Source organism: Mytilus edulis, chromosome 5 (genome assembly GCF_963676685.1).
Source record: "Mytilus edulis chromosome 5, xbMytEdul2.2, whole genome shotgun sequence".
In the NCBI taxonomy this organism is placed as follows: Eukaryota; Metazoa; Mollusca; class Bivalvia; order Mytilida; family Mytilidae; genus Mytilus; species Mytilus edulis.
In genome coordinates this window covers 29,646,061-29,663,108 of record NC_092348.1, presented here as the reverse complement: position 1 = coordinate 29,663,108, position 17,048 = coordinate 29,646,061, and the positions used below count along the sequence as shown (strand labels likewise).

Here is a 17,048-nt window from a genome sequence, read left to right as displayed (position 1 = left end):
AATTTTTTTGATAATTTATGCCTTAGAATTGTTGAAGAATATTGAACAAAAACTTACTAAAAGAATAAAAACAAGAAGACCTAAAACATTTACTATTGAAATGTCACACAGAAAACTCTTGATTGAGCTATATGTACCCCACTAAAACTGGCAATGAAAAGTACAATAATGTGTGGTGCTTAGTAGTATTCAATCAATGGTAACCATATACAATGCAAGGATTGTATAAACTTAAAATGAGGATTTGAAATAAAGCAAAATATCTGTCTATCAGGAATCCAGTGTAACTTCCCTAATTAAAGTGTAGTAATTTGGAAGTTCTGTTCAGTGAAGATGAACTGGTTAGTCAATGTCCTTATTTACAAAGATGGTAGGATTGATGTTTTATTGATGATCTGAGAGTGTTATTTCATTTATATACACTACATTTATACCAGCTAGTAGGTATGATAGCTAAACTCTTCTTAGATTTTTTGGCTAATTTAAATCTAAATGACTCAAATTATTTTGATGATTGCCAGAAAAATTCACGTCAAAACATCTGTTTATATGTTTTTCAGTCTCTGCGTCTGTTCGTTCGTCATTCTGTCTGTCTGTTCGTCTGTCCTGCTTCAGGTTAAAAGTTTTGGTTAAATGTGAGTGAGGCATCTGTATACCATGGACACATTCTTGTTTAGAAAAAATCTCATGCTAATATTTTCATTACACAGATGTCCAAGATACGGTACACTTCCTCCAAACTGTCAACTGGTACCTGATGTAAGTGACAAGTGTTGTCAGAAGGCTGATTGTGCTCCAACTTCATCTGGTTCCTGTTCAGACAAGATTGCAACTTGTAACCAGTTTGGACAGTATGCTTGCTTCAAACCATATGATGGATGGGCAAAGGATAACTGTGCTAAATATTGTGGATTCTGTGGAGCAACAGGTTTGTTATAAAAATTTTATACTGTGGATTCATTATTGAGGGGCCTGATGGGTTATTTTCGTTCAAAGTGATCGGCTCATTTTCGCTATCGTGATCCGCTTTTCTACAGATTTTTTTTTTATATATTTTCGTGATCCGTGATCATGGAAATTTATTTTCTGTGAATCGTGATTGACAAAAAAAATCAATTTGTGAATTGTGATGAGACCCCATCAGGCCCCTCATTATTAGTGGGATACCAGTTTTTATGGCCCCGCAAAAAAAGTTGTTGGTGCCATATAGTTTTACCCGTGCCCGAAATTCCGTCATTCCGTCATTCCGCAACAAACCATTATACGTAGTTTTTTTTCTAAATGCCTTTAGATATTGGGATGATTTTGGTATGTGAGTTAACCATGATGAGTTACAGATAAAGTTCACGTTTCAGTCTGCTTCGTTAATTTTTGTTGAAATTACAGGCTTTGGACTTTAATAAATTGTTGAAAATCACAGTTATATGGACTTTTTTTCTAAACGCTTTCAGATATTGGGCTGATTTTTGGTATGCGAGTTACTCATGATGAGTTGCAGATCAAGTTTAAGTTTTGTACCGCGACGCTAATTTTTGTCAAAATTAAGGCTTTACAACTTTGAAAATTGTTAAAAATAAAAAAAAAAGTTATATGGACTTTTTTTTTATTTGCATCCAGATTTTGAGCTGATTTTTGATATGTAAGACAACCATCATGTTTGTGTCCACATGTGTTATTGAAATTGCAGATTTTTCAACTTTTGGAGTCTGGCCATTCGTGTCGCTTTGACACATATAGATTTATTTAATTTTTGTATAGGTCAGCCTTAAAATCAAATGTACAATGAAGTACAATGAAGTACAATTTTTTTATAGGTTTGCATGCAATCTTTTGCAAATCAACCTCAAAATAAATTACCAGTTAACTGTTGATTTGTTTATTTTTTTCGGTACCAAATTTCATGTATTTTTACCCACCAGCCATGAAATTAAGGAAAACTGGTAGCCCCATGAATAACTAGGAATCAACAGAGAAACATTGTCAAATACACATGGATAATTCCCTCAATACTGGTACATTACTCTCCTTGAAAATTCTAAACTTGTGAAATTTTCCAAAAAAACAAGGATACTAATAATCATGATAGCTGTTTAACTCATTAAATTGGTGTTTTGCACTGCATTTAGAGGTTTTTATGTTGACTAAGTCATTTTATACCATTATTACAGGTCGTGTAACAACACCAGCGCCATCTACAACTTGTATTGACAGGATTCCTAACTGTAAAGACTATACCAACAGTGTATGTACTGGACAGTATGTCAGCTGGGCTGAATATAATTGTCCTAAATTCTGTAATTTGTGTGGTAAGTATCATTTCTCTAATTTTTGTGTTTTTTCAAATTTCTTGATCGGTGTGAGAATTTTTTTTCTCCCCACTTGGGTATTACAATATCCCTCCACTCTCAACAGTTAAAATATCATTATTTAAAATGCTTGACAAGCCTCACACTTTAAATATTAAAATCAAACTTGTTGCAAAAGTGGAATCAATATGTAATGTGGCCCCTCATGGGAGTGTAAAAGTAAGCACATACTAAAAAAATCAAATAATTAAAGTTACAGTCCTAGATTATCAAATAATCATATTTGGTCTGGTGATCTAATAATCAAGTAATCACATAATCAACTTTTCTTTAATAGTTTGTACCCTACAATTAAAAATTTAAAAGTCTCTAAATTGTAAACAAACTTGACAGAGGTTCTTAAATTAACAAAACCAAAGACATAGTGACACAAACACTGGTTTCTCTTTAAACTATTATACCAGATACTTAAGCTATTACTATTTACTCAATTATTAGGATATTAAATTAAAATTAAAATATGCAGTAAAATGAATCCAGAAAAAATACACACAATACAATAATGTTGGTATTTCTCATTCCAGTCACAACTTCAGAAAAAAGAGCTGTCTTATTCTGATTGTTGCTGAATTTAATATCAAAGATCAAGCGTGTGCCCTCAATTTGGCTTTCACACTTCTAAACAGTTTTCCAATTTGATCTATCATAAATTATCTTCTTTAACTGGTCTTTCCATTTATAATATTGTATAATTAGATTGTTTTGTCAACAGTATGATAATTTTTTTTTAAATACTATGACCCAGAACTAAAATGTGTGACATACAGCATTAATTTTCTACTTTTAATTTGAAAAGTCTTGAACAATGAACTATCTGTTATCATCAGCAGCTAGGTGTTTTTATTTTATTTTATTTGAACATCAACATATATTTTTTTTAAGAGAAGGAGAAAAATTTGATTTCAACCAAAACATTTTTTTTTTATTGTTATTAACTTGACTATATTAAGCTGCTAATATGATCTATGCATTTCTTTTTGGAAAAGTTGTTAAAGTTTGGTTTATCTACAATGTACATTTTTGTCCTCTATTCGCAGGTGGAACAGGTACAGGTACAGGTGGCACAATGACAGGTGGCACAGGTACAGGTACAGGCGGCATTATTCCAGGTGGTCTTATTCCCGGTGGCACAGGTGAGATTTCTATCAAACTTGTATATTAAAGACTGTTTATATGGAAGATTATGTACACATTACTTAACTGGCAGTATTTGGTATTGATTCAAGTCCTTTAGACTTGAGTAGATATTTTTCATTGGCAATCATACCACATCTCCATTTTTTTATAGGGGCCATATAAACACTAGGCATACATATGGTCTTGTTTAGTGTTCTCCTACAGGGGCCATATAAACACTAGGCATACATATGGTCTTGTTTAGTGTTCTCCTACAGGGGCCATATAAACACTAGGCATACATATGGTCTTGTTTAGTGTTCTCCTACAGGGGCCATATAAACACTAGGCATACATATGATCTTGTTCAGTGTTCTCCTACAGGGGCCATATAAACACTAGGCATACATATGGTCTTGTTTAGTGTTCTCCTACAGAGGCCATATAAACACTAGGCATACATATGGTCTTGTTTAGTGTTCTCCTACAGGGGCCATATAAACACTAGGCATACATATGATCTTGTTCAGTGTTCTCCTACAAGGGCCATATAAACACTAGGCATACATATGATCTTGTTCAGTGTTCTCCTACAGGGGCCATATAAACACTAGGCATACATATGGTCTTGTTCAGTGTTCTCCTACAGGGGCCATATAAACACTAGGCATACATATGATCTTGTTCAGTGTTCTCCTCCAGGGGCCATATAAACACTAGGCATACATATGATCTTGTTCAGTGTTCTCCTACAGGGGCCATATAAACACTAGGCATACATATGGTCTTGTTCAGTGTTCTCCTACAGGGGCCATATAAACACTAGGTCTTGTTTAGTGTTCTCCTACAGGGGCCATATAAACACTAGGCATACATATGGTCTTGTTTAGTGTTCTCCTACAGGGGCCATATAAACACTAGGCATACATATGGTCTTGTTTAGTGTTCTCCTACAGGGGCCATATAAACACTGACTAGGCATACATATGGTCTTGTTTAGTGTTCTCCTACAGGGGCCATATAAACACTAGGCATACATATGGTCTTGTTTAGTGTTCTCATACTGTGGATTCATTATTATTCGTTGGATACCAATTTTCGTGTATTTTTTGGGAACAGGTGAACCATGAAATTTAAATGTTCAACCAATAACTTTTTTTTAATAGGCTTTGAATGCAGTGATTGATAAAAAACAATGAAATCAAATATTCACGAAAATACAAGTTTTCAGTAATCCACAAAAATTGATACCCACGCAAAATAAATGAATCGACAGTATGAACAAATCTCGCCAGATTTATTTGAAATTTATATCAGCCATGTCTTTAAAAAATCAAAAAATCAGTGCCACAAAACTATTTTTTATAGGAGTTATGCCCCTTAAGAAAATAAGTAATATGGAAATTTTCATTGAAGGCACTCTCAGGGATTAATGTTATGAAATTTAAATGTAAGGTTTATATCGTCAATACTTCACATGATTTGAAAATTCAGTGCAAAAAAAGATTTGTGGGAAGAATGCTGTTCTGTCTTTGTTAAATTTAGCATGTTTGTCTGGCTATATCTAAACATGATATTCAATTAACTTCTCCTTTAAACTGAATTAAAACAGATTACTCTTTTTCAGCAAGATGTAAAGGCAGTTATTCTGCATGTGCTGTCCATCTTATTTTAATTCCTTTTATGCACTTTCTACGTAAACATTGCTGTTCCCTTAGCGTGTTGTACTTTTCCAAAACACTGAAAGGAAAGCAGTTATTCTTCTTGTACTTCACATACATCATGTATCAGTCACGGGCGCAAAGGCTTTATCTATGTATATTGCAAATAATAATGTATTTCTTATTAAGGAATTATTATATAGAATTATCTCACTTCGTTAGGAACTGGAACTGGTACTGGAACTGCTACTGGTACTGGTACTGGAGGGGGTACAATTACAGGAACAGGAACAGGTAAGTTTTATAATATGTTGCATCATTTTTTTAGCTCACCTGGCCCGAGGGCAAAGTGAGCTTTTCTCATCACTTGGGGTCTGTCGTCCGTCATCGTCGTCTGTCGTCTTCGGAGTTTAACTTTTTACATTTTGAACTTCTTTTAGATAATGGTATGAAAGATAAAGATGTGACAAATAAGAGGTCATCTATATATATGTATATAAAACTACCAACCTTCTACACTTCAATGAGTAAAACCCATTATGTCTAGTGAGCTGAAAAGGGCTGCATGATGACAAATAAACCAACTGCTTTCAAGAGCAACTATGACAGACAACAAATATGTCATTCACTGGATTTTATACTCATGACTAGGGATAACCACTTCAAAAAATTCAACATTTTAAAACAATCAGATGTTAATATAAATTATGGTTTCAAGAAAAACTGTTTTGCTGTTTTGCTTTATATTATTGTTGTACTATACCTATTATTGCAAAATTTAATTTAGGTGGAGCATGTATGGATGTCCTACCTAACTGTGTTCAGTTCCAAAAAAGCTCTTGCCAAGAACCCTATCTCAGCTGGGCCCAAAAGAACTGTGCCAAATTCTGTGGATTCTGTGGTATGTGTTTTTGTTCACTAATTCGTTCGTTCGTCCGCCCGTTCGTCCGTTTGTTCGTCCGTCCCACTTCAGGTTAAAGTTTTTGGTCAAGGTAGTTTTTCATGAAGTTGAAGTCCAATCAACTTGAAACTTGGTAAACATGTTCCTTATCATATGATCTTTCTAATTTTAATGCCAAATTAGAGATTTTATCCCATTTTCTTGGTCCACTGAACATAGAAAATGATAGTGCGTGTACTTCAAGGACACATTTTTGTTGTTCACTAAATAAAAAGAAAACTTTTCAATTGTCAATGGCATACATGTGATCATCAATTTGCTCGGACTAATGTGATTAAATTATGTATAGCAGATTTAGATTTTATTGACTAATGAAATGCAATCAAAACTTTATGGGACTGACTTGATATTTAAATCTTCCAAGGCTTATCACTACCTTTTTGATACACAAATAAATAGTGCATTGATCATAACATTCTATGCATCCTATCCACGAACATTTTCAGAAATTTATCGACGTAATATATCCTTAGATATTCAAGGCACAAATAGATATTAAACTTGTCAAGAAAATTACAAAACTTTTGCAAGGTGCAGGAATCTAATATCTGTTCTAAAAATATAAAGGATGTCATTGTTAAAGTCATCTTAAAAAAGTGGAGTTATTGTTTCTTTGTCTAGAATTTCGGTAAAACAACTACAACCAATGCAATTTTTATGCCCCACCTACGATAGTAGAGGGGCATTACGTTTTCTGGTCTGTGCCTCCGTTCGTCCATGGTACCGTCTGTGCGTCCGTCTGTGCGTCCGTCCGTTCGCTTCAGGTTAAAGTTTGTTGAGGTAGTTTTTGATGAAGCTGAAGTCCAATCAACTTGAAACTTAATACACATGTTCCCTATGATATGATCTTTCTAATTTTAATGCCAAATTATAGTTTTGACCCCAATTTCATGGTCCATTGAACATAGAAAATGATAGTGCAAAGTTCAGGTTAAAGTTTTTGGTCAAGGTAGTTTTTGATGAAGTTAAAGTTACATCAACTTGAAACTTAGAACACATGTTCCCTATGATATGATCTTTCTAATTTTAATTCCAAATTAAAGTTTTGACCCCATATTCACGGTCCACTGAACATAGAAAATGATAGTGGGAGTGGGGCATCCGTGTACTATGGACACATTCTTGTTAATTTTACTTCTCACTGATAACAAATTGAAGCAATCTTTACCTTACAGTTCTTATAAATACTTTGATTATTTAAGGTTCTGGAACTGGTACCGGTGGTACTATGACAGGGACTGGTACTGGTGGTACTATGACAGGGATAGGTACTAATGGAGGTACCATAACAGGAACTGGTACTGGTGGAACAGGTATGTAACTGGTTCCCTGTTAAACTTGAATATACTATAGGAATAAAAGAAGTATGCATATGTAGATGGGACCCTCATGGGTAGTCAAGTTTGATTATATCCACCCTCATAATATGACAATAAGCAGGCAACCTAAAGAAAACAATACTGTTATAGTATTCATACCTTGTCAAATTTGTTTTGTAATTTAGGAAAAAAATAGAATGCTGAACATTGTACTTATATTACAGGTCAGATGAATATTACATGCATTCTAATAAATTATAGTAATATGCATACTTTTAAACAAGATTGCAGAAAAAATATGAAGTTTTAAATTTGCATCCTGGTATTTTAGAGATCATATGGTCAATATGGCATGAATGCTTTACAAAATGTGAAATTCTGCTGACATCTATGCAAAAAACATCAACATAGATCTTTCATTAAATCATATGACCTCATACCATCTCATGACTTATACAGCTCAAAATTCTTTATTATTTGATCTCTTTTAGTACGCATATTAGAACAAAAATGAAAGTTTAAAACAAAAAATTGCTTAAAATAAATGTTGCATCATATTGTATGTTATTATATTAAAATAGCTCATTCTGTTTCCATAGGAACAGGAACAGGTGGATCCTTTGTGACATCCATGCCTGGACAGACCTTTACAGGAAGGGGTATGTATATTTGATGAGGGGGGTAAAGGGGGGGGTATCTGCACGGAAGATCGCAAATTAAATTGCCATTTCACGATGAACAAACATTTAAAAATGTCTTGCAGGTTGATCTTTTTACCAATTTAAAGAAACACGTTAAATAACAAACTTTTTTATGGCACATGAAATAAAAATGGCAAAACACGTTGCACGAAAAAAAACCTTTACCACCCTCTATTTTGATATTGCCTTAATGCTTTAGCCTACAGCAGCTCCTATTAAAAACTGTGTTGATTCGTAATTTAATGTAATAAACACCACTGTATGTTTTTGCCTGTGTTGATATTTTCTTTTTATGTGATACAGTTAGATTTCTTTATGTTTGGCAAAGTTTTGAAAGTTTAAACAGATGTTTATTTCATGACATAATAATCGTACAATATTTATAACAATGGTACAATATTTATAATAATTGTACAATATTTATGATAATTGTACAATATTTATGATAATCGTACAATATTTATAATAATTGTACAATATTTATAACAATCGTACAATATTTATAATAATCGTACAATATTTATAATAATTGTACGATATTTATAATAATCGTACAATATTTATAACAATCGTACAATATTTATATGAAGAAAGAGAAAGGAGACACATTCGTCCTCTGTAATTTTATGTTAATAAATGTTTCTGAACTTCAAGTTCTCAAATAACTATTTTCATCCAGAATGCAACAGACAGAAAGGATGTGTCTCTTTTCATCCTAATTGATATTGTTCCTTTTTTTAACATAATGCAATGATTAATATTAAGTTCACAATTCAAACTTAAAATCTATATCAAAACAATCTTTACCCTCATGTCTACATAAGATATTCTGAAGATATAATGTTTGTTTATTATGCTTTTTTTTACAGGTGGTGGATGTTATTACAAGAATCAGCTCCACCAAACAGGAGAACAGTGGACTGATGGATGTGATTACAACTGCACATGCTCAGACGGATCTAGAGGACTGTACACATGTAGAGCTTTGTGAGTACACATTAACATATGTCATTATGGATTGTAGAGCTTTGCAACTACACATTTAAATGTTGAAATAGTATAATAGAATGAACCTATATAACTGTACATGAATCTTGGAGACTTTGATACAGAACACAGTAGATTTGTTTTTTCCTATTTTAGTAGTTCTGTAGCTTCAAAGATATGATTGGTCAAGGTCAAGTTGAAGATATTTGAAAATATTATTGTAATATTTTTCATACAATAAGAGCATTACTAGAAATAAAGTTCACCTGTCCTAAGTCTGGAATCTGATGTACAGTAGTTGTCGACTGTTTATGTAGTTCATACTTGTTTCTCATTTTTATATAGATTAGATCGTTGGTTTTCCTGTTTGAATGGATTTGCACAAGTAATTTAAAAAAAAAAGCAAAATAATGAAAATAACGAATTCCAAGGAAAATTCCAAATGGAAAGTCTATGAATCAAATGACAAAATCAAAAGCTCAAACACATCAAATGAATGAATAAGAACTGTCATATAGAGTCGCATCTTCAGGAAAATTTTCAGTGAAACAAATACTGAAGAACATTACACTTGTATTATAGTTCAGTCTGTTACATTTTCATCTCAGTTGGCTACTTTAAAATTATTTTGTTTTATGATATTTTACTTTAAGATGTGGAACTTACAATAACCTGCCCCAAGGATGTACACTACAGAAGGCCCAGGGAGAATGTTGTGCTAAACCAGTCTGTTCTGGAACTGGGACTGGTACCATGACAGGAACTGGTGGATCTGGTACCGTCACAGGTATGTTATCTTATCTTATTTAACATTTTGAAAACATTTATTTACAATGGACTTGATTAAAAAATATATTAAAAAAAAATGAAAATTAATAAAAAAAAAATATAAAAATATAATAAACGTCTCCTATAGGTATATATATATGTTAGACTCAGATCGACGTCCAGCCTCTAATCGACGTCCATTCCTCAAATCGACGTCCGTTCCTCAAATCAACGTCCAAATCTGACGTCACATTCTCAAATCGACGTCCAATATTTTTATTCTCTATAATTCGAATGAATGTATTGCCATAAACGACGTCGGATTGATTGTAGTCGTCTTTAATTCATGTTTAATATCAATAAATAATAAATTACGGGACTTGATTTACACTTATACATATACATGTTTTGTATGGTTCTTATGACAACTAAATTTTCTGAAACATTTATACATACTTTCCATATACATTTCTTCAACCATAAAACATGTATATTAATGTTAATCCTGATAAAAAGATTATCCAATTGATCCACATAATAGTGTGTCATTCCTATTCATATTAATAATAAATTACATGCATGTAAATGTATGGCAATTAGTAAGCAACCCAACAACAAAGAAAACCAAACGAAATCTAGGAGCTTTATTGAGTCTTCAACAATAGACAAAATGAGAGTATTATAATTTGGACTCTGTAAAGTTTTTTCCAACAAATTTCTAAGTTTTACACATGGAGTGAAACGTAAACACAAGAAATTGGCATTATGTTTTATGTTGTGCAGTTACACCACTGTTTTGGGTTAAATGCAGTGCTCACACACATGTTTAACCCCGACATATTCTGTATGGACCATCAGTACATTGGTTTTCGATGGTTTATGTCTGTGATATTTGTCTTTCGGAATTTTTTTTTATAAAGAAGACCGTTAATTCTTTTATTTGAATTGGTTACATTATTTATGTCGTGGCATTTTATAGCCTTTGTGGTAAGGGTTTTTATCATTGTTGATAGCGGTATGGTTTATAATTGCTCACATCCATTTTATTTGAAATCTGGTGTATAGTTGTCCCTCTTGAAATCATATCCATCTCTAAAATTTAAAAATTGATATCACAACCTGTTTAAAAACTTAGTCTAGTCTTAATAATTTAAAAAAAACCCACTTTTTTTTTTAAATAGATCTTATTTGTCTCACATGATAAGGGACGATATCAAAAGTTCAATGAAGTATAAAAAAAAACTTAATTCATATAGTTTTTTCACTGACCCCCCCCCCCCCCCCCCCAATTCATATAGTTTTTTCACTGACACCCCCCCCCCCCCCCCCTTTTACCCCCTATTAACTCATGATTTGGGAATAATAAATTGACCAATAATGATATATATATAAAATTGATGTCAATTAGACAAAACTTGCAGCAATTTTCGAATTTTGAACCCCGCCTAAAAATTATTTGAGTTAAGTTTTTTTTTATCCTTCATTGATTTTTTTTATATGGTCCATAAAGGTTTAAATGTTTCGGCTGCTATCGGTTCACTTCAGTTTTATATTCTGTGTACAAAACGGACTTTGACTAGAGAAGCTCAAAATCGGACGTCGATTAGAGAATGTCAAAAAATGGACGTCGATTAGATAGGCATAAAATTGGCCGTCGATTTGGAATGTTATTTTATTGTGACGTCACATTTGGACGTCGATTTGAGGAACTGACGTCGATTAGAGACCGGACGTCGATATGAGTCTTACATATATACCACTTGTCTAAACATCAACCCAACAATGTTAGATCTGTAAATTTGCTTTCGCAAATTTTTTGTTCTTCCCTTGCCAGGATTCGAACCCATGCTACTGAGATATCGTGACACCAAATCGCCTGCACTGTAGCCTATATATACATTATTGTAACGTTGATGAAATAGAAAAAAGATTTTAAAAAATTGACATAAAAATTGCAAATCGTCTAAAAGTTGTGTATAATCTGCACCCCTTGTACAAACTACATATTTTGGGTTAATACTTAAAAATTTAAATAATATTAATAAAAGCATTGTATGTGGTATTCATCTTTAACATACAAATTCATTTATGTTGAAAGTTCTTTCATTTCTTAGTTATTTTTATTAAAAGATATGTGCCTGCTGATTGTAATACATAAATATATTTGTTTTAATAAGGTCAAGGCACAGGATGTTTGTTCCAGAAGACAGGAAAACTTTACCAGCAAGGACAAACATTTGATGATGGCTGTACCTATAAGTGTACATGTACTGATGCTTCTCGTGGATATTATACTTGTCAAGAAAAGTAAGCTTATTATATATTCCACATTGCATCATTAGATCTCAGAAGTTATGCCATTACAGTTTCTCACAAGTAATTGGAAGCAACTGGACTTTTATTTTCTTGACAGCAACAGCAAAATCTAGTGTTTATTAAGTGTTTATAAATTGTCATTATTGTCAACTATATATAATGGTTTACTTATACCTTATATGTTTCCCCATTGAAATAAATCATTATGATAGTAAAGTAAGATAAAACTTGTATTGGCAATCCTATATACATAAAACAATCAATATTTATCAATGACGGCCTAGTGACAAGATACAATTTACTGTGCTTATTTAACAAATTTTTTTTTTTATTCCTATGAAACACAAACATGAGAAAGCACCATTCTCTCTATTGAATAGTCTTTTAAAGTTAAAAAAAAAATGATTTTGTCAAATTAAACGGTGACTTATGGTTTTGTGATCAATAAATATATATGACGAGTAGTTAGTATCTTTCTGGATATAAATACTAAAGTTCCAAACTTTCAGTGCCAATTATAATTTATACTTTCTATCTTAGATGTCTTAAATGGACTCTGCCAAGTCAATGCAAAATGAATCCACCAGCACCAGGAAAATGCTGCCAGACACCAAACTGTCCATCATCAGTTGTCCTGACATATCCTCCAGGATACGTAGAAGAATAAACAGATGATTAGAAATACAAGACAGCTAAACATTCTGTTATGTAATATTATTTCAAGAAATTGTAATTGTAATTAAATAATGATTTTGTATCTATTTTGTTTGAATTTTTTGTTGTAAAGACAACCCCCAGTATTAATATGTCACTTGGTTTATATTTTGTTTATTTACAATGTTGTGATAAAAGTATTTGTCATACAGTTGAGAAAAAAAAATTGAGGCATTTTACAAACCAGGTGCTGAAAGATGCATAAATGTCAGAAGTTTGTTGGTTTATTTTGTCATGATTTTGACCTCAGTGTTTTTATGGCCCCCGCAACGAATTTGTCGGTGCTATATAGTTTTACCCTTGTCGGAAATGCTGTAAATCCGTCATTCCGCAACAAACCATTATACAGAGTTTTTTTCTAAACGCCTTCAGATATTAGGCTGATTTTTGGAATGTGAGTTAACCATGATGAGTTACAGATCAAGTTTATGTTTCGTTCCGCTCCACTAATTTTTGCCGAAATTACGGGCTTTGGACTTTGAGAATTTATACGGAGTTTTTTTCTAAACGCCTTCAGATATTATGCTGATTTTTGGTATGTGAATTAACCATGATGAGTTACAGATCAAGTTTATGTTTCGTTCAGCTCCACTTATTTTTGCTGAAATTACGGGCTTTGGACTTTGAGAATTTGTTGAAAATCGTTGAAAATCACAGTTATACAGACTTTTTTTCTAAACGCCTTCAGATATTGGGATGATTTTTGATATGTGAGTTAACCATGATGAGTTACAGATCAAGTTGAGTTTCATTTCGCTCCACTCATTTTTGCCGAAAATTACTGACTATGAAAAATTGTTAAAAATCACAGTTATACAGACTTTTTTTTCAAACGCCTTCAGATATTGGGCTGATTTTTGATATGTGAGTTAACCATGATGAGTTACAGATCAAGTTTTGTTTCGTTTCGCTCCACTAATGTTTGCCGAAATTACGGGGTTTGGACTTTTGAGAATTTGTTGAAAATCACAGTTATACAGACTTTTTTTCTAAACGCCTTCAGATATTAGGCTGATTATTGGTATGTGGGTTAACCATGATGAGTTACAGATCAAGTTCAAGTTTTGTTCCCCTCCATTAATTTATGCCGAAATTACGTGCTTTGGACTTTGAGAATTTGTTCAAAATCACAGTTATATGGTCTTTTTTTCTAAATGCCTTCAGATATTGCACTGATTTTTGGTATATGAGTTAACCATGATGAGTTACAGGTCAAGTTAAAGCTTAGTTCTGCTCCGCTAATTTTTGCTGAAATTACGGGTTTTGGACTTTGATAAATTATTGAAAATCACAGTTAAACAGATTTTTTTTCTGTACGCCTCCAGATTTTGGGCTGATGTTTGATATGTTTGACTACCATCATGTTTGTGTCCACATGTGTTTATATTGAAATTGCAGATTTTCAACTTTTTGGGACAGGCCATTTGTGTCGCTTTGATACATTTAGTTTTGCTTACTCCTGATTGGAACAAATATAACAACTTTTTAGTTCAGTTCAAATATGGAGCATTCATAAGTTGAAAAATTGTGAATTGTGTGAAGGGTCAACCAGTATGTTTTCAGAGACAAAGAGGCTGTGAAATTTCTATCATCTCTTCATGATCATAAACACGTTATTCCTGTGGACAAAGCTTTAAACATTATTGTCTATGTATGTTAATTACATTACTACGAATGTCTTGTGAAGAACTAGGAATAAATGAGCACTCAGGTAATCCACATACAAAGACATATCATTTGACAAGGATGAGACTTTGGCGAATCATAAGTCTTTGATGGCTTCAATAAACATTACATGAAACAACACATCGAAGGACTTATCTGGTATGTATTGGATACATTAGCTTAAAAAAATAATCAACGGTACATTGCATCGCATATAAAGGAAATAATCCACAATGCCTCTCAACATACAAATGGTAGAATACGCTATAAATTCATTATTCTCGGATACTGCAAGGCATATTTTGTTAATAGTGAACAAAAGGCTAAAATATTGAAAATAGAGGAACAAGTGACCAGTATGCTGGAGTTTCTTATCAACAAATTTGGAGGTAGACTTTTTCAACAAAGTGTCAGCATTCCAATAGGAACAAACTCTCCTTGTCGACTTCTCCTTTTTTCCATCTGATTCGGAGTTCCTTCAGACACATGTCAAAAAATAAGAAGATCAACGAAGCCAGGTTATTTAATTTCACTTTCACTTTCAGATATATTGATGATGTTTTTCCATTAGCAATCCGAACTTTCATGAATGGATTACATTAATATATTCCCCTTAACCAGACATTCAGCAAACAACAGACAAGGCGCCCCACCCCCTCCAATCATTCTAGAGTTTTACCTCGAATTTTACATACTAAGTAATCATGCTCTGTACCAGAAAAACGGGACGATTTTAATTTTGAAATTATTTGTCTCCCCCACCTGAGTAGCAATTTACCGACTTGATCTGCATATTGGATTTGCATTTCCCATCTTGTTTAGTATTCAAGAGCTTGCAACTCCAACTCAAGACTTTGTAAAACGTCACAAGTGTCTGAGCAGTAAGTTGATGAACCAGGGGTATGTCAAAGAACGTCTCGTCCTTTTTCTAAAAAAAAGACCTTGTTGATAAACATCCTTATCAACTTCACAAATAATACACGATGGTCTTGAAGAATGGATTCTGCGTTCTGAAGTTGTTTATCATCTTAAAACGTGTACTATTATTTGTTCTTTTTAATATAACTTTTACTGTATGTTTGGTCTGTTTTTGTTGATAACCATTTGACGTGACTCTGTACTTATACATCCAATCATGGTGTTATTGATCATTAATATTTATTTGTATTCTTGTCTTTCGTTTTTGCTAGTATGCTATGTCTATATGCTTTTGTGCTTCTTTGTTACACATTTGTTTGTTTTATAGTGATTCAGATTATAACATGTATAACACAGTGTTGATTGTTGTACCCAAATTTTTGTCATTTTTACCTATTATATCTCTTTGCTAAATGTTCTCACATCATTGTTAATAAAAATGATAATCAAATTTGATGCGACTGTCTTACAAGTGAGAGGTTTAGCTAGCTATACAACCAGGTTTAACACACCATTTTCTACATATGAAAATACCGGCACCAAGTTAGAAATATTACAGTTGTTATCCATTCGTCTGATGTGTTTGAGCTCTTGATATTACCATTTGATTAGGAACTTTCTGTTTAGAATTTCCCTCGGATTTCAGTATTTTTGTGATTTTACTTTTTTTCTATTGTTATGTTCCTTAACTCTAATTAAACGTATTTATTCCATAGAATTTGGGATAAAAGACAGCATAGATACAGGTATGCACAGTTTGACTCTGATCTTGACTCACATCTAGAATTTAACATTGATGCTTGGTTGAACACTAATCTTTACGACTAGAGAAATGATTCACCGATTAAACTTCTACTTCTGAAAAAAATAATAAGCACCTGCATACAGAGGATATACCTCTCTAAGTTGATATGATTTTCAGGAATTAGCGTTTTCTGAAAATGATATCCTTGAGAGAGAGTTGTTGCTTACAAGAAAGCAAATGAACTAAGGGTTCCTAGTGGTTTAGTGGAAGTTATCTATTTTAAGTCTCTAGTTTATTATGCAGTGTTGTGTAGACCGTTGTTTATCTCTTTGTTGATTTACGCGTTTTACCTTGGTATTTTTGGTTTTTCTTTGATTTGTGATTATTGAATAGTAACTTTCTTCTAAATATTTCTTTAAAGGGCCTCGGTGGCCGAGTGGTTTAAGTAGTTTCTACTGTAATAACTAGCCAGTTAACACTGAGTTTGTGAGTTCGAACCCCGCTTGTGCGCGTGCATTGACTAGGATTGTCAGTTTTCCTTTCGAAGGTCGGAGGTTTTCTCCGGGCACTCCGGCTTCCTCCACCAAAATAAATGACCGCCACAAAATAGGTCAAAAGCAGTGCTTAAAGGTGGTGTTGAAACACAAAAAATCAAATCTAAAGACTTTGGCTTAGCATTATTCTGATTCAATGTGAGGACTTTCGGTTTTGATAACTGCCGTTTATCTAAAAGGTTCGCTTATAATGGAATTAAATGCACACAAGAAAAGTAGTCGGCACTTGTACAATTTCTATATATAACTTTTGGAAA

The 17,048-nt window shown here is 32.9% G+C and overlaps 1 protein-coding gene across 3 annotated transcripts in view; it reads left to right on the top strand.

Moving 5' to 3' along the window:
• Positions 1–12,952, top strand: part of LOC139523393 (uncharacterized) — a 53,103-nt gene extending 40,151 nt beyond the window's left edge. For 2 of the 3 annotated variants that reach the window (XM_071317407.1, XM_071317408.1), the window contains exons 30-40: positions 711–928; positions 2,169–2,306; positions 3,404–3,499; positions 5,366–5,437; positions 5,931–6,044; positions 7,307–7,417; positions 8,023–8,082; positions 8,994–9,111; positions 9,765–9,898; positions 12,057–12,186; positions 12,736–12,952. In XM_071317407.1, the coding sequence (XP_071173508.1) occupies positions 711–928; positions 2,169–2,306; positions 3,404–3,499; positions 5,366–5,437; positions 5,931–6,044; positions 7,307–7,417; positions 8,023–8,082; positions 8,994–9,111; positions 9,765–9,898; positions 12,057–12,186; positions 12,736–12,862 (1,318 nt within the window). In that variant the 3' untranslated portion in view covers positions 12,863–12,952. The remainder of the gene's footprint in view (positions 1–710; positions 929–2,168; positions 2,307–3,403; positions 3,500–5,365; positions 5,438–5,930; positions 6,045–7,306; positions 7,418–8,022; positions 8,083–8,993; positions 9,112–9,764; positions 9,899–12,056; positions 12,187–12,735) is intronic. The other variant, XM_071317409.1, reaches the window with a different exon arrangement.
• Positions 12,953–17,048: the final 4,096 nt, after the last annotated feature.